At 43.3% G+C, this 21,868-nt stretch overlaps 3 protein-coding genes across 20 annotated transcripts; 1 reads left to right on the top strand and 2 right to left on the bottom strand.

Annotated features, from left to right (window-relative positions):
• The first annotated feature begins 4,021 nt into the window (after positions 1-4,021).
• LOC136465955 (pentatricopeptide repeat-containing protein At1g06140, mitochondrial-like) lies at positions 4,022-7,465 on the top strand. Its single transcript, XM_066464489.1, has 4 exons — positions 4,022-4,211; positions 4,296-4,524; positions 5,203-5,776; positions 5,872-7,465. The coding sequence occupies exons 1-4, from the start codon at positions 4,022-4,024 to the stop codon at positions 7,384-7,386; spliced, it is 2,508 nt and encodes an 835-aa protein (XP_066320586.1). The 3' UTR covers positions 7,387-7,465.
• A 4,167-nt stretch (positions 7,466-11,632) lies between these two features.
• On the bottom strand, positions 11,633-14,299 carry LOC136467434 (2-C-methyl-D-erythritol 2,4-cyclodiphosphate synthase, chloroplastic-like). The gene is made up of 3 exons (XM_066466141.1): positions 13,520-14,299; positions 13,296-13,426; positions 11,633-12,065 (listed from the first exon to the last, which is right to left on the bottom strand). The coding sequence occupies exons 1-3, from the start codon at positions 13,830-13,832 to the stop codon at positions 11,832-11,834; spliced, it is 678 nt and encodes a 225-aa protein (XP_066322238.1). The 5' UTR covers positions 13,833-14,299; the 3' UTR covers positions 11,633-11,831.
• Positions 14,300-14,461: 162 nt separating this feature from the next.
• On the bottom strand, positions 14,462-19,677 carry LOC136467433 (protein REVEILLE 6-like). Of its 18 annotated transcripts, none has more exons than XR_010761568.1 (10): positions 19,058-19,677; positions 17,800-17,857; positions 17,292-17,415; positions 17,036-17,158; positions 16,836-16,958; positions 16,384-16,493; positions 15,990-16,049; positions 15,413-15,479; positions 15,152-15,222; positions 14,462-15,080 (listed from the first exon to the last, which is right to left on the bottom strand). XR_010761568.1 is itself a non-coding variant. In XM_066466132.1 (9 exons), the coding sequence occupies exons 1-8, from the start codon at positions 19,237-19,239 to the stop codon at positions 15,153-15,155; spliced, it is 873 nt and encodes a 290-aa protein (XP_066322229.1). In that variant the 5' UTR covers positions 19,240-19,674; the 3' UTR covers positions 14,462-15,080; positions 15,150-15,152. The 18 variants fall into 18 exon arrangements, 11 of the variants coding, with proteins under 11 accessions (XP_066322229.1, XP_066322227.1, XP_066322228.1 ...); XR_010761569.1 differs by having other exon boundaries at positions 15,157-15,222; XR_010761566.1 differs by having other exon boundaries at positions 15,152-15,245; positions 19,058-19,676.
• Between the last annotated feature and the right edge of the window lie 2,191 nt (positions 19,678-21,868).

The following is a 21,868-nucleotide window of genomic DNA, read 5'->3' as shown; positions in this document are numbered from 1 at the left end:
CATCAGTGGTTGGCTCTTGAGGTATGATGACCGATGACATTGGGGCAGATGTAGGGATCGGCATGGACCTTTGTCATTTTGGCTGTGCCTCGGCATCTGTTAAAGCTTTGCGCTTTGCTTGGGCATCGGCAACGATTGGCTGGGGGGCATCGGCACTTGTTGGATGTGAAGCTTGGACGTCTGGTACGCTTGCCGATGTACCCAATTGTTGCTGCAAAACAAGTGTAAGGTATGATATTTAACGGATAGAATGAAAAGTCAAGAGAATACCTCTGAAGGTTTGTCAAAAGAAGTGGTGCTTGATATCGGAGGAATTGCCGATGACGATCCAGTGGCAGCTCTTACCCCCTGGTGATTAATGTTAATACAGTTTGTAATCGGTATAAGTAGAAATAAACAAGGTTGTTACCTTGAATGCCTTGACCAAGGTTGTAGCAGCAGCCGATGGAGTGGCCCTAGCTGTAGTCAATCTGGACTTAGAAGTGATGGTCTTGGTGTGGATCTTCTGGTGGGTCAAAGCAGTTAAGGTGGGGGCGTTGTAGCCGATCGGTGATATCGGGGAAATAGGCTGAAGATCGAAGGGTTTCCCACTTTTGCTCACCGATGGTGCTGGGTTGTTAACCTGTCATGAGAGAGTCAGTTACTGATATATGTAGGGAAAAAGCAAAAAGGAGTTAAAAGAAACTTACTGTGTCGTCAGGGATGGCATATTCAGGGTCGATCATGTGCCGATATGTGTGAGCAGAAGTTGCAAATAGTTGTTCCTTCCACTCTCGCCACCATTGCTTGTATGACTCGGTGATGAAGGATACTGGTGTCCAGGTGGATATATCAACATCTGTGATATCGGCATCGGGGGAGAGTTGTACCACCTTGTTCCAATCTGTTCCACAGGTGATTGTTTCCTTGGGTTTGATCACATCGGCAAAGCAAAGTTTGATTGACAGTTGCCCAAAAGCCTAATTGACGGGATACTGCCGATGGGTTGTAAAATTCATATGAAATATTGGTGTTTTTCCCGCTACCAAATGTATTCACTGGAATTGCCCTGGGAGTAATGATGGCCATCATGAGTTCCTTATCCTGATTCAGGGTGTCATCGGTAAAGTTGAAAAGAAGGGGAAATATGTTGTCCTCGTCAATATAAGGTACCCAGGCCCTATGATCACGAGAAAGACCATTGTAGAAGTTTTGGAAGAATCTGCCGATCTGGTCTTCATTGGCCTCTGTTCCGGGAAGGACAATTATGGCTTCACCAAAATTAAGGGGTGAGCGTGTTGCCGATTCATCATCCCCAAGCACATGGTCTTCAGCAATTTCTCGTGGGAATTATTGGGCAAAAAAGTCCCATTGCAAGCGTTTGTGCATATGGGCATTCAGTCACATGTTGATAAACCACCACGGGCCTCCTAGGTTGCCGATGGGTTCGCCAAGCAGAAGTTTCTGAGATACTTGATGAAGAAGATGATAAGTGGAGCTCAGAAGGTATCGGCCAAGAGGAAACCTTACGCCATTAGCCAAAAGTTCAGCTGCGGGGAGGAAGGCGTTGGTTGGTCCTACTGATCGACCACAGAAAATAATTTTTTCTAACCACATATTCAAGAATGTGGCATGTTCCCTCTGGTTAAGTGTCCCAGTCTTCTGGTATTCTTGAATGTATCCCATCCAACCACCGATGTTACGGGTATTCATCCTATATTCAGATTTTCTACCATAAATGAAGCCTTCATCGGTAGTTGAAATATCCAAGCCAGTGAGCATGTGGACATCGGCAAGTGTAGGAGTAGCTGGGCCATGTCCAAACATAAAAGTGTTTGTTGTGTCTGACCAGAAGTAAGCAGCTGCAATCATCATCGATTCATTCTTCTGCATATCAGCAATAGATAGCCTAATGCATTGGTCTAATTTCCGTTCTGCCCAGTATACTTGCATCGATCTATTAACCCTCAAGTACCAATCTTTCCACCCTTTGGTGGTTTTGGGCCAAGATCGGAATGTGTCTTTCCATAAATTCAGAAAGAAATTTTGGGCTCTAAAGGGGATTCTGTTAACCTCTGCATTAATCAGATCGGTTGGATCTGGGTTGCCCATTGGTCCTAGGCATTAGACATGCGGCTGGTCGGTTGGAATAACTAATTTGTTGCGCAGTTCCTAAGTTTGAAGGATCCAGAGAACAAAAGAAAGGAAAAATCACCAACTGTATGGATTTGCAAAAACTAGGGGAATCAAAGTAAAGGTAATGGAAGAGGAGCGAACCATGGGGACGTCGAAGTTGACTGCCATTATCTTGAAGAAGATGAAGGCACGAGCCGGAGACTTGAGGTAACACTGGAGAAGGGTTCTTGTTGGTTGAGGTCGTGCAGTGGTTCATCGGAGTCGCCGCCGGAAAGAGAAAATGTCAAAGATTAGAGTCTGAGGGTAGAAGACAAGTGTTCTGGAGGAATCTATTTATAAGCCGCTTGGAGTAGGGGTATTTTGGACTTATCTCTATGCCGCGCGCATGTAGGTCGAAGTGGTTCAGATGGATATGGTAACTGTTTGCACGATGATCAGGGGATTGTACAGATGGGTTGATGGCAAGTAATCATGACTTGGAAGAGATATCGGTACAGGATATTTTAATTCTGAAAATGACAGCATTATCATGTTAAGATCTTGCCGATAGGTTATTGTTTTGGTATCTTAACCATAATCAAGGCAAGAGTGGTTGGCGATTGTGCGATATTTACTGAAGTGCGTGAATTAGGATTAGATTTGATTGGATTTGATAACAGATCAGGTTTTGGCTTGGAAAATAAGTTACGGTAATCTGGAGTAAATTTCGGAGCATTAATGGTTTTTATACTCCGAAATTGGGGGGCATGTGTTGACACCGTTTTTTGCACGTATTAAAATGTTCGGAGTGGACTAATCGGTAAGGGGAAAGTTACTGTATACTTTGATAGCCGATGAAAGCCAGCTTGTAAAGATGGTTGCCGATAGCTGGTGATGCCGATGAAGGGAGGCTTGAAGACTACTGCCGATGAAACAGGGAGTATGCCGATGAAGGGAGATTTGAGGACTACTGCCGATGAAATAAGGAGTATGTTGATGAGGGAAGACTTGAAGACTATTGCCGATGAAACAGGGGGTATGCCGATGGGAAGAAGGACAGTGAGATTTCCATCATAATTAAGACGGACAGGGAAATAGATAGGAGTTGATTTCCTTTTCTATATTTGTTAGAGTATGATTCATGTAAGAGTCACGTGTTTCCCTAGATATGGGCTTGGTGTCCTAGTTGTGTCTGGTTGTGTCTCTTTAGATCAGGGTATAAATATGGAGTGAGGGGCAATGTAAATAGATATCAATCAATATCAAAACCAATTTTTACTCCTATTTGCATCTACTTACTTTTCGGCGACTTCGTCAATTTGCATTATTTTCTCTTTACGAGTTCTCATTGATTCGGCGAGCTGCATCGCTTCAGTGCGACCTTCGGCAATCCTCGAGTTCCGCGTGAGTACCTCTTGGCCGTGACTTCCGGGCATATCGCTGTTGTCAGGACCAAAGTGCTCGTATCTTCATCCTTGTCGATTAACAAGTCAAATCGACTGGCACGCCTTGGATACCGATTCGGGTATTAGCCCTTTGTGTTTGCAGATCCACTTTTGCATCAACAAATATTTGATTGCACTAAAAATGGTAGACTTGTTTAGAACTGTGCCATGTAGGATATTGTTCTAACCCATTGGTTGTTTTGTTGTTGATTCATTCTATCAGGATTGATCCTGGCACTGCGTTTAGATTAGTTATTAAGGTTGGTAAATATGTCGCTGATGGGGAGTATGGGCTAGTAGAAATGGTCAAGCAAGAGCATGAGTTGTGGATGGATAGAATTGGGCAGTATACTTTGGAGAAATTTCATGATGAGATGGCCACAAAGATCATCTGGGGGCCATCACAAACACTATCAGTCTAGGTAGCGGACACTAATAGTGGTTCTAAATGGAAAGTGAGAAGGGATGAGCATTTTCAACAAATGGTAAAGGACAGATGGGGACAAAGGGTTGCTTTTCTTGTAGTTGATGTTGTCAGTAAACATGCATACTCTGGTAATGATAGTTCTACGCGTAGATGTGCATCTAGTGTCACTAGTGGTGAAGGCAGTGGGATTCCTGGAAATGTAGGAGGCAGTGGTTCTAATGTATCTGAGAATGCAGAGGGCACTGGTGATACATGTAGTTCACCACCTCCATCTATGCCTATTAATATACCAGAGCCAGTGGATTAGGCCAATCTGATCATACTTCTAGATGGCAATGATGATGGCAATGCTACTGTAGCTGTAGACGAGAACAAAGTATATGAAGCAATTGGATTTAAGACAACAGATGAGAGTGCAGAACAAGCAGCAAGGGAAGCAATACCTATCCCTACAACGACAGCTGAAATGCAACAAGATATGAGTGAAGCTACTATTCCAGTGGATGACAATGTAGAAGAGGAGCCAATGTTTAAGTGGGACAGGAATAATCTTGACATGTATGTGGGGACTTGTTACCCTAGTATGGATGATTTTAGCTAGCAGTGAGGCAACGTGCCATAGTAAAGGAGTTTGAACTTGATACTGCTCATTCTGACAAGAAAAGGTTTAGGGGACACTATGCTGCTCTTGGGTGCCCTTGGATTATTAGAGCTAGGACACAACATGATGAGAGTGTGAGGGTATACTTTCTTGTTTTTGCTGTTCAACTAATTTAATATTCTTATGAATGTTTTCATGAAATGTTTACTTGTGCAGGCTTCTTATGTCATTTTGCAGGTGCAAATAAATGAAGGCATTCACAATTGTCCTTCTAGAGCTAGAGTCCCTGGGTGTTCAATGGCATCATAGGCTTGGGTGGCAGAGAGGGCCACACCCTTACTCAAGAGGAAGCCTAGCATGGGTCCAAAGGCAGTACATGACAAGCTTCAAGTTAGGTACAAAATAGAGATCTTGTATTAGACTGTAGTTTATGGTAGACAAAGGGCAGCCAATAAGTTGTTTGGTAAATGGGGTGATTCATTTGATTGGTTGTACAAATTCAAGGCAGAGGTTGAGATGAGGTCACCTAGGAGTATATTAGAGATAGACACTGAGACTGTGGAGGACAAGGTTCATTTCAAAAGGTTTTTCTACTGTTTCAAGACTATAATTGATGGTTTCAAAAATGGTTCTAGGCCCTATATTAGTATAGACTCAACATCACTAAATGGACTTTGGAATGGACACTTGCCTGTAGCTCAAGCTTTGGATGGGCATAACTGGATGTACCCCTTGGACTTTGGACTTTTTGACTCCAAGACAAAGAAAAATTGGACATGGTTTATGGAACAATTGAGCAAGGCAATAGGCCCCATGGACAAGCTAGCTGTTTATATTGATGCTTGCAAGGGCCTTGAAGCTGCAGTTGCCAAGGTTTTGTCTAATGGTGAACAGAGGGAGTGCTTTAGGCATTTGATGGAAAACATGATGTACTACTCAGGAGATGTCTATGCTAAGAACATGTGGCCTGCTGCTAGAGCATATACACCACACAAGTTGAAGTATTTCTTTGACAAGGTAGTAGATGATAGTCTAGATGTGCTTCACTGGCTCAAACAATATCACAACCTATTGTGGGCAAGGAGCAAGTTCAGTCCAGACATCAAATGTGACTACATCAATAATAATCTGGCTGAGAGTTGGACTGCTTGGATCAAGGAGCACAAGGATCTACCTGTTCACTGCTTGACTGATGCTATTAGAGAGAAGGCACTCACTCTTTTTGCAAAGAGGAGGAAGATAGCTAATGCTCTATCTCCTGGAATTCTACCTGCGGTTATCCATCAGCTCAATGCAGCCTCCAGGGGTTTTGGACCGCCATCATATCAGGGTGCGTGCTCAATGGTATGCTCGAAGAGGCCCTCGAGGTGTTCGTCATGATGCTGGAAGATGGTGTCCTCCCCAACAATGTCACGATGCTGAGCGTCATTCAGGCGTGCTCTTTGATGGGCGCCTCGGAATTGTTCAGTCCAGTGCACGCTCTTGTTGTTCTGTTGGAGCTCGAGCATGATGCCTCAGTGGTGAATTCTCTCATCATTATGTATGCAAAGAACGGATTTGTTGAAGAGGCTATCTGGCTTTTCAAGGATTTCTACCTGAAGAGTGGGAACGTGTGCTCTAACGAGGATGTTATTGCGTCAATTCTGTACGGTTGCACCATTTCAGGGTCCATGAAGAACGGGGTGGGGGTCCATGCGCACACAATTAAAATGGGTGCTTTCCCAAGCGTCAGCATTGAGAACTCCCTTATGGGCATGTATGCTAGATTTGAGCAAATTGATGCTGCACTCTTGGTATTCGAAGGTATGAAGGTTAAGGATATTGTTTCATGGAACACCATCATCTCATGCCTTGCCAAAAGTGACCGTGTGAATGAAGCCATGGAGCTTTTCAGTGCTCTTCATGCTGCTGCTGGTGGGCTTGCGCCTGACTTTGTCACGGTCTTGAGCATACTGCAGGCTTGCTCTAATGCAGGAGTACTTCATCAAGGGCAGATGCTTCACGGATACATCATGAAATCTGGTTTTGTATATGACGTTTCAATATGCAATGCTCTCATAAGCATGTATGCTAAGTTAGGAAGAATTGATTTTGCTGAGATGATCTTTGAACGGATGGATACTAAGGACCTTGTTTCCTGGAATTCAATGATCAATGCTTATGGTATGCATGGCGATGGCCATTCAGCTCTAAGGGTTTTCCACCAGTTGAAGGATGCTGGAACACCTATGCCAAATGCTATCACATTTGTGAGTGTGATATCAGCTTGCAGTCACTCTGGTTTGATTTCAGAAGGTTACAAGTGCTTTGAAAGCATGGGAAGAGACCACAGCATTGAACCTAGCATGGATCACTATGCCTGCGTCGTTGATCTGCTTGGAAGATCTGGGAGGTTTGCAGAGGCTGAAGAATTCATCAGGGACATGCCTGTCCATCCCAATTCATCCATCTGGGGACCTCTTTTGGCTGCTTGCCAGCTTCATGGGAATGTTGATCTTGCAGAAAAAGCTGCTGAAGAATTGTCAGCCTTGGAACCGGAGAGTGACATATGGAGAGTGTCCTTGTCAAATACCTATGCCTCGGCTGGGAGATGGAGAGATGCTGCAAAGATTAGGTCTGAAATGAGGAGAGTTGGGTTGAGAAAAGAGACTGGGTGGAGTTTTGTAGATGTTGGAGGGGTTGAGGGTTTCAAGTTCGTGTCAGCAGATACAAGGCATCATGATGCTGAAAAAATATATTCAGTATGGCACAGTATGAACAGGCACATGGCAGATCTAGCTGCTGATGTGCATAAACTTAGTCCAATTAGTGCAGTTTAGTCGATGCACGAGATGTTTATAGATCTAGCTGCTGATGTGTTTTGGTCAGGTCAGTCAGAGTGATGAAATAGACCTTTTGTAGTCATGAGCTTAGACTCTCTTTTTTTTACAGCTTAGACTTAAAATTACAGTTTATCCATTGTTTTGAATGCTGAATATAGGTAACAAGAAGAAGTAAATAAACAGAACACACCTTTTTTTTTTCCAACCGAGAAACATTTCCCATTTCCATTAATCAAGATCAACGGAAATACAAAGTTTGTGAAGAGAGTAGACAGATAACAGAACAAAGATAAGAGTTTCGTCAGCCTCCGATCGGAACTACCCATCAGGCTACCCAAGCTACGACTCAGGGGCACCAAAAAGCTAAACTGTCTACCAGGACTCTCCGGCTCTCAAATCACTCCATCAGGAGAGTTTGGACGAGAGTACAGACCGCACGAAGAGGCATTGCAGTATATATACATCAAAATGAAGCTGAATTTGTGACCTTTTGTTACTTGCAGCTTTTCAACACGAATTCTCCTTCCCAGTCCTCATGCTGGAGCGTTGTCTTGCCCGTCAGAATCACCATCCTGTATCTGTGCTGAGTTGCCGTCACTCCTCTTCTGCTGCTTCAGTAACTTGTTTGCTATCTGAAGCATAGTATTAAGTTGCTTCCTGTCTGCTTCAGAGTAAAGACCTGCCCAATATCTTATTAGCGCACAAACATAATATATAATTTCAATTGGACTCTTAATGATCACTTTCTCAAAACACGCTTTGTTCCTCGCTTTCCAGATAGCCCAGCAAATTGCTGCCACACCACACATATGGAACTTTTCGCCAAATGGTAGCCACTTTTCACACCAACTCCAGCATTGATTCAGATTTTTTGGAATGGTATTAGCGCCAAAACACTTTGCCATGATAGCCCAAACTGTTCGTGCCACGGAGCATTGAAAAAACAGATGAGGAATGTTCTCAGGGTTCCTACAGAAATAGCATTCAGGTTCACCTTTCCATTTCCTTTTAATCAAATTGTCTTTAGTCAAAATTGCATTATTGGTCAGTAACCACATAAAGATCTTAATCTTTGCCGGCACTTTTCCCTTCCAAATTTTCCTATGATGTAAACCAACGTCCGAACATGTGCGTTATAAACTGACTTAACTGAGAACTTCTTCTTTTCTAGTAACCAGAGAATCCTATCAGACTCAGCGGAAATGAATAAGCATCTCTCCGGATATGTTCCCAGCTAGCTCTCAGATCTTGTGGGAGCCATCTTCTAAATGTAAAAGTAACCTCACCACTTCTAACCTGTTCAACAGTAACTTCTTTCTGATCACAGAGCTCAAATAGCACTGGAGCAATTTCACAGACGGGCTGCTGATACATCCATGCATCCTTCCAGAATCTAGTGAGGTTTCCTCTTCTAATCCCCACAGTTCTACCTTGCAAATAAATCTCTCTAACTTTAAGCATATCATACCATACAGAGGAATCACTCAATTTATGTGTAAAACTATGAATTGTGTCCTTTTTCAAATATTTATATCTAATGATATCCTGCCATAGACCTTTTTCATCTTCAAGTTTCCACCACCACTTGCTGAGAAGGCTAATGTTCATTTTTCTCAAATTTTTGATTCCCAAGCCACCTTTCTTCTTACTTTTGCAAATCTTTTCCCATTTAACCAAATGATATTTCTTTTGTGTGCCTCCACCTTGCCAAAAGAAACTTCTTCTAATTTTGTCTAATCTTTCCACTACTATTTTGGGTAATAAATATACCGACATATGATAGATTGGAGAATTATTCAAATTGGCACTAATGAGAGTGGATCTGCCAGCAATCGACATACACCCACCTTTCCACACATCCAGTCTCTTGAGACTTTTATCAATAAGTGGAAGCCAATCAGCAACATGGAGTTTACTTGGACTTACTGGAACCCCAAGGTATTTTATATGGAACAAGCCAATTTGGCAGTTGAACAATTCAGCATAAGCTTGTCCTAAATTGCCTTCATCATTTATCATAATGATTTCACTCTTATTAAAATTGATTTTTAATCCAGCCATCATTTCATAAACATATAGCAGATTTCATATTAGCAGCCCCTTCCATATCATTTTTCAAGCAAACAATTGTATCATCTGCATATTGCAGAATTGCTACCCCATGAGGTATAATGTGTTCAACCAGACCAGTGATTAGACCATTCTGCTGAGCTTTAGAAACCATTCTAGTTAAACAGTCAGCAATTAGATTGAAGAGAATTGGAGATAAGGGGTCTCCTTGTCGAACTCCTTTGTAGCTCTTTATGTAAGGGCCAATAGAATTATTCACTTTAACACTCACTGTCCCCCCTGTGACCACTTGCTCGATCCAGTTGCACCATTTCTGATTAAAACCTCTCTTCTCCATACACTCAAATAACAAATTCCAATTAACCTTGTCGTATGCTTTTTCAAAGTCTAGCTTTAGAATTATTCCAGTTTCTTTTCTTTTTTTGGTTTTCGTGTAGAATCTCATGTAGACATAGAATCCCAGACATTATGTTTCTGCCCTTCATAAAGGCAGTTTGGTTACAATGAATTAGCTTTTCCGCAACCGCTTCGAGTTTGATTGTCAAGGTTTTGGTAATAAGTTTATACAGACAATTGAGTAGGCACATCGGCCTACACTGTTGTATCCTATTTGCTTCTTTCACCTTAGGAAGTAAAGTTATAATTCCATAATTGAGTCTACTGATATCTACCCTTTCATGGAAGAAGTCATCAAACAATTTCAAGATGTCATCCTTAATGATATCCCAGCATGATTGATAGAATTCAATGGGAATTTTGTCTGGCCCAGCAGCTTTATTGCTTTCCATAAGAAACAAGGCCGTTTTGACTTCAGATTCAGAAAAAGGCTGGCAAAGAATATTGTTATATGTTTCAGAGACCATAGCAGCCTCAGACCACATGGAACTGGAGAAAGCTGCAGTGTATTTCATTGGCGCTTGCTTCAATCTTGCTTCGGTATTCTATCTGATTCTTCCTTCCATGTTGAAGGTTGAAACTATGCTGTGTGCTTAGCAGGTCGATTTTTTGGCCTCAATATCCAGACTATCACACTGAGTGGTAGTTGTCCTTCGTACAGATGATAAGATAATCTGGTACACCCCTGTTCACTTGAGCTACTTTTGAGCTATGAAACGGTGTTTTTCTCTCACAACATTTCAGCATAAGCTAAATTTCAGCATAAACGAACATGTCTTAATGATGTTACTAATACACTAGTACTTACGAGTTTGTTTAAATCTATCTGATTTTCACCCATAATTTTATGTATCTTGTGTGCAATCGATAACTATTGCTTCATTCTGTTGAACCTCGTTAAAGGAAAAATATTTTTATTGGTGTAAATGAAGTTCACCGGATGTTCACACTAAGACGGCCAGACCAGGATGTTTATCGATATGAATATCAATGTTTTCACATCGTCTGGTCGAACCTGGTCGCCATGGGACCGACCAGGAGACTAATCGTGATTAGTCGTCAACCAGGCCGATTAGTCGACCCTGGTCATCCATCTAGCCATCCATGTATATCAGGATATATACCTCTCTCTCTCTCTCTATACACACACACACACACACACACACACACACACACACACACACACACACACAATAAAGCTAAGCATCAAGACTACATTGGTGTTTAGCTGGTGACACTAATGCAGTCTTGATCTTGATGCACCTGAACAGCAGCACTACTGTAGTAGCAAAATAACTAACATTTAGCAGACCATAGCAGCCACACAGCCAGCATATTACATAACCAAATTAGTTCAGTACAGATAAGCTAAAGTGTTCAACACAAAGTCACAAACATTGACATTCAATAGTCCCACATGTCCGCCCAGTTAAACAAGTTTCACGTGCCTGAACCTTGATTGCTTCTGCTGGGTTTCAACTCTAGCCTACCCCAACTTGTTTGGGACTTAAAGGCTCTGTTGTTGTTGTTGTTGACCGCCTAGTTAAACAGGCCAAAAAATAGAGTAACCAAACTGGTCGTCTCTGTCCTAGTCGGACGACTAATTGCGATTAGTCGTCGACTAATCGGACGACCAGCTTTCTGGTCGAGCTAATCGAGTCGGTCCTCCTAATCGAATACCAAGGACCGACCAAGACGACTAATCGCGATTAATCGGACGACCTGAAAACATTGATGAATATCATTCCTATGTATCAATTAAAGACAACTCAACATCATGATACATTGTAGAAGGGGGGGACTCCATGAAACAAACTGACAGTACAAGTAAAACACAGAAAATTTCTTATTGCAGTCAGCTTTATTGTTTCTACCACATGAAGATTTCTATACTGGCTAGATCACTTAACAATCACAAGTATAACGTAACGACCTTTTTCTTGTAGCACGATACACTTATCTACTATTTGTTCTTTCTACTTCCGCATCAGGAGAACTACAGTATGAGCAGCTATGCTCCTGTTTTCCCCTAGACTGTCAACTTTCTCGTGTGTCTTGGCCTTGAGATTGACCACAGATGGATCTGCCCCAAGTAGGTCGCACAAATTCGAACGGATTGTCTCCTTGAATGGGCTAATTTTTGGTTTTTGCAAGATCAGCGTAGCATCAAGGTTGCCCAGCTCATAGCCTGCTTCATGCATCAATTTCACCTGAAACGACATGGCAATAGAAGGAGCTTAAAGTGTTGTATATTGGGACTTCAAGCACTTCAATGCTAAAATAGAAGCAAGTGTTTTCTATAAGAGAGAACAGCTATGCTCAGATTAGATATAAGACCCTACATAAATTGTCTGAAGGGGCAACAAATAGTGTGATGCTAAATAAGTGACATAAGACAAATTTCACTAGTCAACGGGTTTATGCAGAAAAAGAGACACAGTTTAATCCCAAATTCTAAGGCATGGGGAAAACTTCCGAAAGTACCAATAGTAAATGTGCAGTCAGCATTCTATGCACGTGGCCCATGGCTTGTACAAAATCTAAAACGTGGAATATTTTCTGCCCTTAAAGAGTCCAAGGTCAAAACACATTTTGCAGTCAGCAACTCGTGTAAGAACTGCCAAGACATCTTGGCATAATAACGACTGAGCATCTAATGATTCAGGAAAAATAGACCAGCGAAACAGTGAGAAAGCAGGGAATGAACTATGGCATTTTCAAGGATGTTCTCCAATCCAAATACCACAAGGCATCTACATATTACATTTTGACATAAAGCTATAAGTCTGTAACAAATACGAGCAGAAAAAATAATTAAACAACACGATATGCTATAAGATGTGAAGTTATTCATTTAAAAAAATGATGTGGAATTACGAATGGTTCACCAAATTTTAGGTAATCAATCTACAGTATGCTCTGATAACTGATCCAGCACTTCAAGTACAGAGAGACCGTCCAATTTTACACATGATATCGAAATCCTGACATGCTTCATATTGATCATCAGTAGGGATTACCTAACTGTTTTCTGAAAATCCCAAAATTTCTCTATGGAACTCTGCCAACGGATGCTAGACCGGCTGGTGAAGCACTCCGGGTGGCACCCTCGCGGCCTGGGTTCAATCCCCCACGGGGGAGGTAAAAAAAAAAAAAAAACCTCGTCTGCCCCGCATTACCCAAAGCACATATTTGTTGCACCGGCCCACTCATAGGCCACGGGCCGTCCTCTACCTTAATGCGACGCATGTTATCCCCACAGTCCGAGTTTTTTCTCTCTATGAAACTCTACATTTTGTTGTGATAAAGCATTCAACTAGCACTTGAAACCATGCTACTTACAAAAAATACCGCAGATCCTAACATGGTTAGGGAAACAAGATGGAATTGATTGCATCGAATGAACTAGAGATAACGCACTAGAAAGAGGAGAAACTCACGGCTTCCTTCATGAACACCGAAGAATCGGCGCCCTTCCAACGGGGGTCGGAGTCCGGGAAAATCTGCCCGATGTCCGGCAGCCCCAGCGCGCCGAGAATCGCGTCCACCACGCAGTGAAGCAGCACGTCGCCTGCACAGGGCGAAACAGAAATTCCCAAACGCGAGGTCAGAAACGGAACCACGCAGGAACAGAGAGGGAAGTGGCGGCCCCAGGACCGCGTACCGTCAGAGTGAGCCTCGCAGCCGCGGTCGTGGGGGATGTTGATGCCGCCGATGATGAGCGGGAGGTTGGGCTCCAGGCGGTGGAGGTCGAAGCCGTGGCCCACGCGGAACGGTAGCGCGGGCGGCTTCGGCGTCGCGGCCACCGCGGGCTGGTGCTCCGCCTGGACGGCGGCCGCGACGGCCAGGGACGGCCTCGGCCGGAGGCGCAGCGACGGCTGGGCGGAGGGAGGGCAGGACCCGGCGCTGGCTCGTGCCGCGGTGGAGATGGGGGAGGAAACCAGGAGCAGGGAGGAGGCGTTGGGGGCGGTGGCCATGGCGCCGCAGCCGCTGCTGGTGCTGACTTGGTGGGCGAGATAGCACAGTGGCCGAGCCTTTCTTGGGATGCTCTCGGTGAAGGGGAGAGCGCGAGGAGGAACCGAGAAATCCTTGCGTTTTTTTTTTTCGTGTGTCGGAATTATTTGCGCCAAGGCGAAGTGAGCATCTGGAGCTGGAGATGCGATGGCTGCACCCGCAGTTGGAGGAGAAATGCTTAAGTACTCCAGGCAGCTTGCTGCCTTAGGCTTTGACCGGAATTAGCACGAGCGTTCGAGTCCAATGGTGTTGCAAAATTGGAATACTGAAGCACCTTTTCCAGACTACAGTTGAGTTTATCATGGTCATTGGACTCTAGCCAGGACACATGTACTCGAAAACGTACAGTTGGGTAGCAGATAGTTGGACTTGGACATAGATTAAGCTTTAGACCCCGTTTAGTAGGGTCCAGGGAATTGCCTTTTATTTGCACAAAGAAAATGAAACTAAAACATTTTTTTTGAACTAATAAACTAAAGCATTTGAAAAAGGCCACTTCAAATAGCATATCCACCCTTGCAATGAACTCGTTGTCAGAGTAACCAGACTGCTGATACAGCAACAAAAAATGTGGCAAAGACTAGTCGCTGGGTATCCTCGACACTGCATAGATTTCAAATGGTAGTGCTAACGCACAAGTCTCCTTTACACTGTGAATTTATTTTCCTTTTACATAATGGCAACGCCTGATGCAATATAGACAATACATAGGAACAACAAATATTCGAAGTGGGAAGATAAGCCGCATTACAGCACCATGATCGCCTCAACTCCTCAAGTGAAACTTGCACACATGCTTTCTCAGATGGAGACGGCCACATGGGGCACAAGTTTCGTATCAACAGAGCAGCCAGAAACCGATCAAAATCTCCTTTCCTCTTTCAATTTCCAAGGACAGCCTTGATCTGAAGCAGCTTTCATGAGCCTAGATGACAGACCTTTTGGGATAGGATAGGACAGGAAGGGTACACGCTTCCTGGCAAAAATTATATATACACATCAGGCCGCAGACCAATCTCACCTTTCAGAAGCCTACTGTACACGGCTGCACCCTTGCACAATCTTCAGCCGAAGGCATGAAGCTAGCGAGAAGCACAAAGGTGCAAGCACCTCCTTCATCACTCATCGGTGCTATGCCAGGGCACCATCCTGAGGTCTGTCGAACAGAAATTATATGTGGAGAGACCTGGCCACACTATTCGCCTTTAATCCTGGAATAGTTATGAACTCGTCAGTAAATTGTGGGAACAAAAGAGGTGGCGGGACAACGAAGAACTCACACCTTACATGAAAGGCGTACTCATCGCTAGAGCTGAACTCCTGGAGCTCCCTAGCTCAAGTCCATCAGAAGTGCTATATGAAGACAACAACTTCCTCTGTCAAAAATGCATAGAGTACAGCTCAGTTCCTTTTTATGCTATTTTTTTTGAAGAGTCTTTTTATGCTTGAGAATAAGAGAAATCGCATCCTGATTTGATGATCGAACTATACTGCATGCCTACTTTAATATACAAGTTTACCAGTGCTGAGGTGCTTGACTAACCTGACATGCTTGGCACAGATTAGTTCTTTACTGAAGACTAACTTTCTGAAGATTAATCCGTGCTAACCTGGTACACTTAGCACAGATTAATCTTGTGTTTTCTCACTTAATGCAATGTGGGTGTCAGGACATAAAAGTCTATGCTATAAGATAGTGGTTCAGACTTCAGGCCTGCTCTACTGAGTGCTGGCATCACCAATTGGCAAGCCCTGCTAGAAGCATCAATTAAGATCATGAATGGTTCAAGAAGGCAAAACTACACAAATCATGTGTAGCTTCTTTACATGTTGACTGAATGAGAATTTTCGAAGTGGCTACCTCCACTGTATACACACAGCAAAAATGACATAACATGATGGGTAACATAGTTCTGAATACTAATATTTTAAGAAAGGTAAAGGAAACCTCTATTAGAGGAAATACCATAGAGAAATGATGCAAACAGCAAAACACAGAAACATGAACTAGACCCCTAAAGAACACATTACAATTACTAGTGGGTCGAAATACACAATCATCAATTAGTGGCAAACAATTTAGTAGAGGCATAATCTGAAGACATGTTTGAACTACTTACTTGATCTTCAAAATCAGGACTCGTCAAATTGATGGAGAGATTCCTCATCAACAACAGTGCCTAACGGTAAATTGACACACATGTCCATTAGTGAATACAGGCAGAGAGTTCCAAACCATAATTTTGAGGAAATGATGAATTCGACAGAGAACGAAACATAGTGACTATTCAGTTTGCCACAATGCTTGAATGAGGAGAGCTTAACTACTACCAGGCACCGTACATAATAAAGACTAGCAGAAATTGTTTATATTGCGTTGTCATAACTATGAATTTGAGAAAAGCCATTATTTTGGAGGACAAATGGTGCAAATGTTACTGCAGACTAGTTAGGACATGTTTATGATTATGATGAAGAGAAAAGGGAAATAAGGCATATCCATGACTGACATACTGTCTCAACATCAATTGGATTCATCTCCTTAAGTTTCTGCAGATGACCACTTGTCCTTGGATCGAAAACACTACCTAAGAAGCTGTATACTTCCGCAAAATCCGGCATAACTGTATCAAATATTTGAAAGACAGAATAGAAATGTCAACGATGCCAATCTGAATAAGATAAGCTAGCAATTCATTCAAGACAAAGATTCAAAATTGGAAATAGTAAAATATTTGAATATTTGAAAAAAAAGCAGTATAAAGAAATGGATTGCACTGTTTTTCGTTACACCATTTCTCCGTATGTTAAGCACCATCAAAAGATTATTGGAGTTTGGTTCATTCTAAAGAAGGGGCCAGCAGTTTTAAGATTGAAGCTTACAAATTCACAAGTAGAGGTGGACAGAATCTGAGTAATTATTTTGCACTGTTAGATGATTAGCAGAAATATCATGAGGTACTAACGGCGGAGTGATGGAACTAGATTTATTTGATCATTTGTTTCACCAGGTTGCCATGTTCTTGGAGGGCCTTCAGTACTGCTTGAGCAAAAATTATTTGGACCTGGTCTTCCAGCACCTAAATCTTCTGGGTGAAAGATAAGAATTAACAGAGGAATATTCCAACAAAACATTTTGACAGAAGAAGCACAGTGGAATACAAACCTTTCACCATCGTTGAAGCAACAGCTTGTGGGATGGAACTATGAGCCCATGAAGAAACAGACACATTCATGCCAGAGTTCCTACGGATGGAAGATGAATCTGTCTTGAGCCCATAGTTTGGTTCTGTAAGTCAGGGAGAGGACATTAAAGCAACTATTTGATATACAAAGGGTGCTTGTAAATTTGATGCCCCATGGTGCATGAGACTGATAGATATGGTTGTTATTTTTAGCCTTCTGAGGATATGAAGTCTCACCATTCTTGGAAGCCTTCTGAGGATATGGATGAGCAGCTTTTCGCTTTGGTCGTGGAGGCGGGATATGTTCACTGGTTCCATTTTTCTGAACCTTCAAAAAGTACTTTTGTGCATGGCTCCTAATCTACAACACCAAACAAAAGTACCAAATGAAAATGGTTCTAGGATAGAATCAATTGATAATGAACAGATAGGTGCTTGTTTAACATTGAAAAATGTAGGACCAGGAGATGAAGATATCCAAATTGACTGCTATTTCTAATGTTGTAACGCTTGACTGCTATTTCTAATGCTTTCTAGTTCTATTGTTGTAAGTTGTAACACAGAGAAGAAGAACACAACCAAGGCAAAACCGTCAGTTATTTGTTAATCAGCATCCGCTTAAAGTAACAAATTGAATATTTGATGCATTATTTCACTTGATTTGTTGATGCATAAGCTAAACAGTTTGATTAACAGGCTTCTTATACAGTTAAACAGCTTATAGTTCCGTTTACAATAGGAATACCTGGATGACGGTCTTGGAGCCAACAAAAGCCTCTATCTTCTTCCAGTCACGGTCAAAGCTGAAAAGAAAAGAAACATAGTTGACACACGAATATTACATGCAAGATGTGGTCTTATATTTCACTGACAATTTTTTTGGGCCAGGTGTATGGATTCAAGAACAGTAAATGGTGTGCTCTTGGGGCAACAAGGCACGTTATCATCACAATCATATGCAAAAGGCTGCGATCATACGCACCGAAAAGAAAGTTGTGCAGAGATAACGATAGTGTGAGCACATGAGGCTATGGGAGTTTGGGACCAAGAGTGGCATCATGACAACAAATCATGATGCTCAAAGACGTCAATAAATTCAGGTGTCCAATCAGGACCAAGTTAATGCTTGCAATCAAAATACTATGAAGCAGAGAATGAGAGAAGCCAGAATACTGCTAACAACCCGTGTGTGTAAGAGTGCATTCTGAAAGGCCATCCGCAAAGTATATGCTGATAAAGATGCACGCCTTTTTAATTGGACAGATGAGATGCATGATTTTTGGATCCTGCTTAACTTGTGTCGGCAGACTAATTGCAAGAACACATGCTTTGCTGGCTTAGAGAATCTAGTGTGCCCTACCCAGGCAAATGACACCACCAGTTGAGCAAAGAGCACTACTGCACTAGAGTCTTCATCAGTTGAAATTCCAACATCCACAAATTGGATGCTTCCTATTTGTCCTACATATTCTCTTGTGAACCACAGTAGCCCAAATGCCCAATATACATCTTATTTTCGTATGCAAGAAACCGAAAACTCTTCAACTAGTGAAGTCCTAGTTGAATCTTAAAAAAAAAAAAAAACTGGCTAATGGTAGCACCAGTAGAGCAAAGAGCACAAATTTCTTCATCATTTCAAATACCAAATTCTGCAAACTGGAGAATTTTACCTGCACTCCATATTCAGCTTGTGAATCACAGTATCTGAACTGCCTGAATACATAATTTGTTTCCCTATGTTGACCTAAAAAGGACTGGGAAATCTTCAACGAATAAAGTTCTAGATTGAAATCATAAAAAAACAAATTGAGTTACAAAAAATGATAGCAAAATCCCAAATAAGTGAACAAGCAGCTGCACCGCTATTTATTGTTCCATATCTTCAGAAAAATGCCCAAGACATTAAAAAATAAAAATCCACAACGACACAATTAACGCATCAAAAAGACAGAAAACATCTAGTCTTTTAGCCAGAATACACCACAAAGCCCGGCGCTTCATACCTGTGAAACGCAAAGCGCGCATCGAAACAAACGAAACCCAAGTGAGGGGTTGCGGTCTGCTTACAGCTGCAGGGCCTCGAGGAACTTATCGTGCTCTTGCTCCGTCCAGCTCTCCCGGGACTTGGTGATGGTGTACGGCTTCCGCACCTTCTTGCTCGCGTCCTCCCCCGACCCGGCCGCATCGGACTGCGGCGGCGGCGGCGCGCTGGCGGAGACCATCGAGAGGCGAGCGGAGAGGGATCTCAACGGTGCGGTGATGGGATGGCCGCGTTGTGTCGTCCGCTCGCTCGCGTGGAGGTGGAGGAGGTCCGTTGCCCTGTCTGTGAGCAGCTGCAGCGCGGCTGCGGTCCGCGTGGTGGCGTGGTGGGCGGGCGTGGCGCTGGGTGGGTGGTGCTGGGGCAGGGCAGTGATGTGGGTGGTGGCGCCGCGCGTTCGTTCCGGGCCGGCGCTTCCAGCGTCTGGCTGCGGTGCGGGGGCGGGCGACGGCGTTTACTCCCCTCCGTTTTCGCGTGCGTGGTGCGCGCGGCCGCGGGCGAGCGCCTGTGGCTGCGCGGGCGGCTGCCACTGCCGCCCACTTGGCCGCCGTCCTTCTCGCGCTGTCGCGCTCTCGCCTCCAGGGCTCCAGCTATAGTTTAGGCACGGGTTTGTGTGGCTGCCGTGCGTTCACAGTCGCCACTGTTTATACCGGAGCACTGGACAAGATTTGACTCTGTTTTATCGCGACTTGTCCGCAGCTTGCATTTGATCATTTACCATGCACGCTTATATATCAACACTAAAAAGTAGCTGCATAAAATGATTTCATGGAGTATCATGAAAAAAGGATTGCATAATTTGAATTCGTAATTTTTTTCATCTCGTGGCTTATGCTTACATGGAACTACAAAAGCATATACTATATATATCCTTAGTATTCACACAAATATGAATAATCTAGGCAATCAACACCAAAAGTCCAGGGAATGTCATATTTTTTCATACATGTCCTTTTTTTCCTTGACACTGTGCCGATTCAATTCGATTGATACGGCAACGCTTTGTCCATGGAGATGAGTATATGGGTGCAGAAGCATTTCTTTTTAAAAAAAATTACAGTACTAAGCCAGAAGATTTCTAGATTCACGAAGTTATCATAGGTGCCTCGCCGTCGATGGGGACGTCATCTACCACTTAGGGGTGTTGAGTTCTAGAGACTAAAGTTTAGTCCCAATCACATCGGACGTTCGGATGCCAATTAGGAGGACTAAACATGAGTTAATTATAAAACTAATTACACATATGGAGACTAATTTACGAGATGAATCTATTAAGCATAATTAATTCATCATTAACACATATTTATTATAGCAACACATTGTCAAATTATGGACTAATTAAGCTTAATAGTTTCGTCTCGCAAATTAGTATCAATCTGTGCAGTTAGTTTTGTAATTAGTCTATATTTAATAATCTAAATTAGTGTCCAAACATCCAATGTGACATGGACTAAAATTTAGTCCGTGGAACTAAACACCCCCTTAAAGTATAGCGCCGTTAAATCTTATAATAAATCCAGAAAAATACGAGGAAATGTGCCAAATCGAGGACTTGAACACAGATGGATAGTTTCCACTGTAAAGAACTTAACCAACTGATTCATGATCAATTCGCGGGTGACTCTTAAATCATACCCCTAGCTAGCTAGTACAGTAAACAAGCAACACTCGCGAGCATGTATCAACGGTCAGCGTCTTGGTTAAAAAAAATCACTATCAACATCTATAACGATAAAAACTCTATTGTGCGCATCAGTATTGCATTACGTACACACGGAAAATGATAAAAACCCATCAATCACTTTCAACATTTAATACCAAGAACGAGTCCCCCATGAGAACCTCACTCAAACTTTTGTTGAAGAAAGAGTAAACTGCAAATTCTTGTGCTCTGCACGCAATTTACTCTTAGGCCCACGCACTTTGGTTTCAAGGAACTGAGAAGAATTAGAAAGTAATCTAATAATGAAATGAGCAGCATATTCTACATATTGGTTTTAATTCACGAGATTCAAATAGACCCTTGAAGAAATTGAGTATAGCCCTGAAGGAAAATAGGAAATTTTTACTGGTATGTCTTCTGGGTTCTGAGATGTTTGTGCAATAGCGAGCTTGCTCGGCTACACTTTTTGGCACGGCTGCAGCCGTGGACGCGTGAGGGATGATGGTGAGCAACGAGACGACGTGGGTCGGGGAAAAAACGAAGGGAAGCGGGCGTTGAATCCGTGTCCGGTGGTCTTCCAAAGAGCCCGGCACATTGGCCCAAGGGAGATTGGCACGTGGTTTTTCGGCCCAGGAAACCACCCTAATGGGCTAACTTGGGCTTTGACGTTCGATTTGAGAACTCTTCTCGCATACGGCTTGCATATTGATTCGCACGGGGGCGTCTGCGAGTCGGAGAGCCGGCGAGCCGCACCCATGAATAAGGGCAGAACAGACGCGATGCGCTCGCCGACCGCGGCGGCGCCGAATAATGCGGACTACTACTGGGCGGCGAAGAAGTGGAAGGTGCAGAGAAGTGGAAAGGGCAAGGAGCACCTGAACTCCCCGGCGTGGGGGAGCGCGGAGACCCCAGGAAGCCTACGCGGAAACAATGAATCCTGCAAGGAGTTGCCGTGGTGGAGTGCGGAGGGAGGAGCTGCCGTGGTGGAGTGCGGAGGCCCTGCATCCTGGCTCTTGTAGCTTCTCCGGGCACGGCGACATCTTCGAGAAGCTGCGCATCAGGGGACACGACGACGAGAGGCTGCGCATCGGGGTGAGCAATCTCGCTGAATCC

Source organism: Miscanthus floridulus, chromosome 7, assembly GCF_019320115.1.
Source record: "Miscanthus floridulus cultivar M001 chromosome 7, ASM1932011v1, whole genome shotgun sequence".
Taxonomy (NCBI): domain Eukaryota; kingdom Viridiplantae; phylum Streptophyta; class Magnoliopsida; order Poales; family Poaceae; genus Miscanthus; species Miscanthus floridulus.
This window is presented reverse-complemented; position numbering and strand designations above follow the sequence as displayed.

Bases quoted from the DNA above. Each gene is read 5' to 3' on its own strand.
- LOC136467434 (XM_066466141.1), bottom strand. From the start codon at position 13,832: ATGGCCACCGCCCCCAACGCCTCCTCCCTGCTCCTGGTTTCCTCCCCC. The intron at 13,427-13,519 runs GTACGCGGTCCT...CGCCCTGTGCAG, and splicing joins CTGCGAGGCTCACTCTGACG to GCGACGTGCTGCTTCACTGC. The intron at 12,066-13,295 runs GTGAGTTTCTCC...ATGTCGTTTCAG, and splicing joins CGGTGTTCATGAAGGAAGCC to GTGAAATTGATGCATGAAGC.
- LOC136467433 (XM_066466130.1), bottom strand. From the start codon at position 19,239: ATGCGGCCGGGTCGGGGGAGGACGCGAGCAAGAAGGTGCGGAAGCCGT. The intron at 17,858-19,057 runs GTATGAAGCGCC...TTTTCTTTTCAG, and splicing joins GCGCGCTTTGCGTTTCACAG to CTTTGACCGTGACTGGAAGA. The intron at 15,246-15,989 runs GTAAGTAGTTCA...CATTTTTGACAG, and splicing joins GTCCTGATTTTGAAGATCAA to AGGAAGTTGTTGTCTTCATA.
- LOC136465955 (XM_066464489.1), top strand. From the start codon at position 4,022: ATGGTAAAGGACAGATGGGGACAAAGGGTTGCTTTTCTTGTAGTTGAT. The intron at 4,525-5,202 runs GTATGTGGGGAC...AAATGGTTCTAG, and splicing joins GACAGGAATAATCTTGACAT to GCCCTATATTAGTATAGACT. The intron at 5,777-5,871 runs GCACTCACTCTT...TGCAGCCTCCAG, and splicing joins CTGATGCTATTAGAGAGAAG to GGGTTTTGGACCGCCATCAT.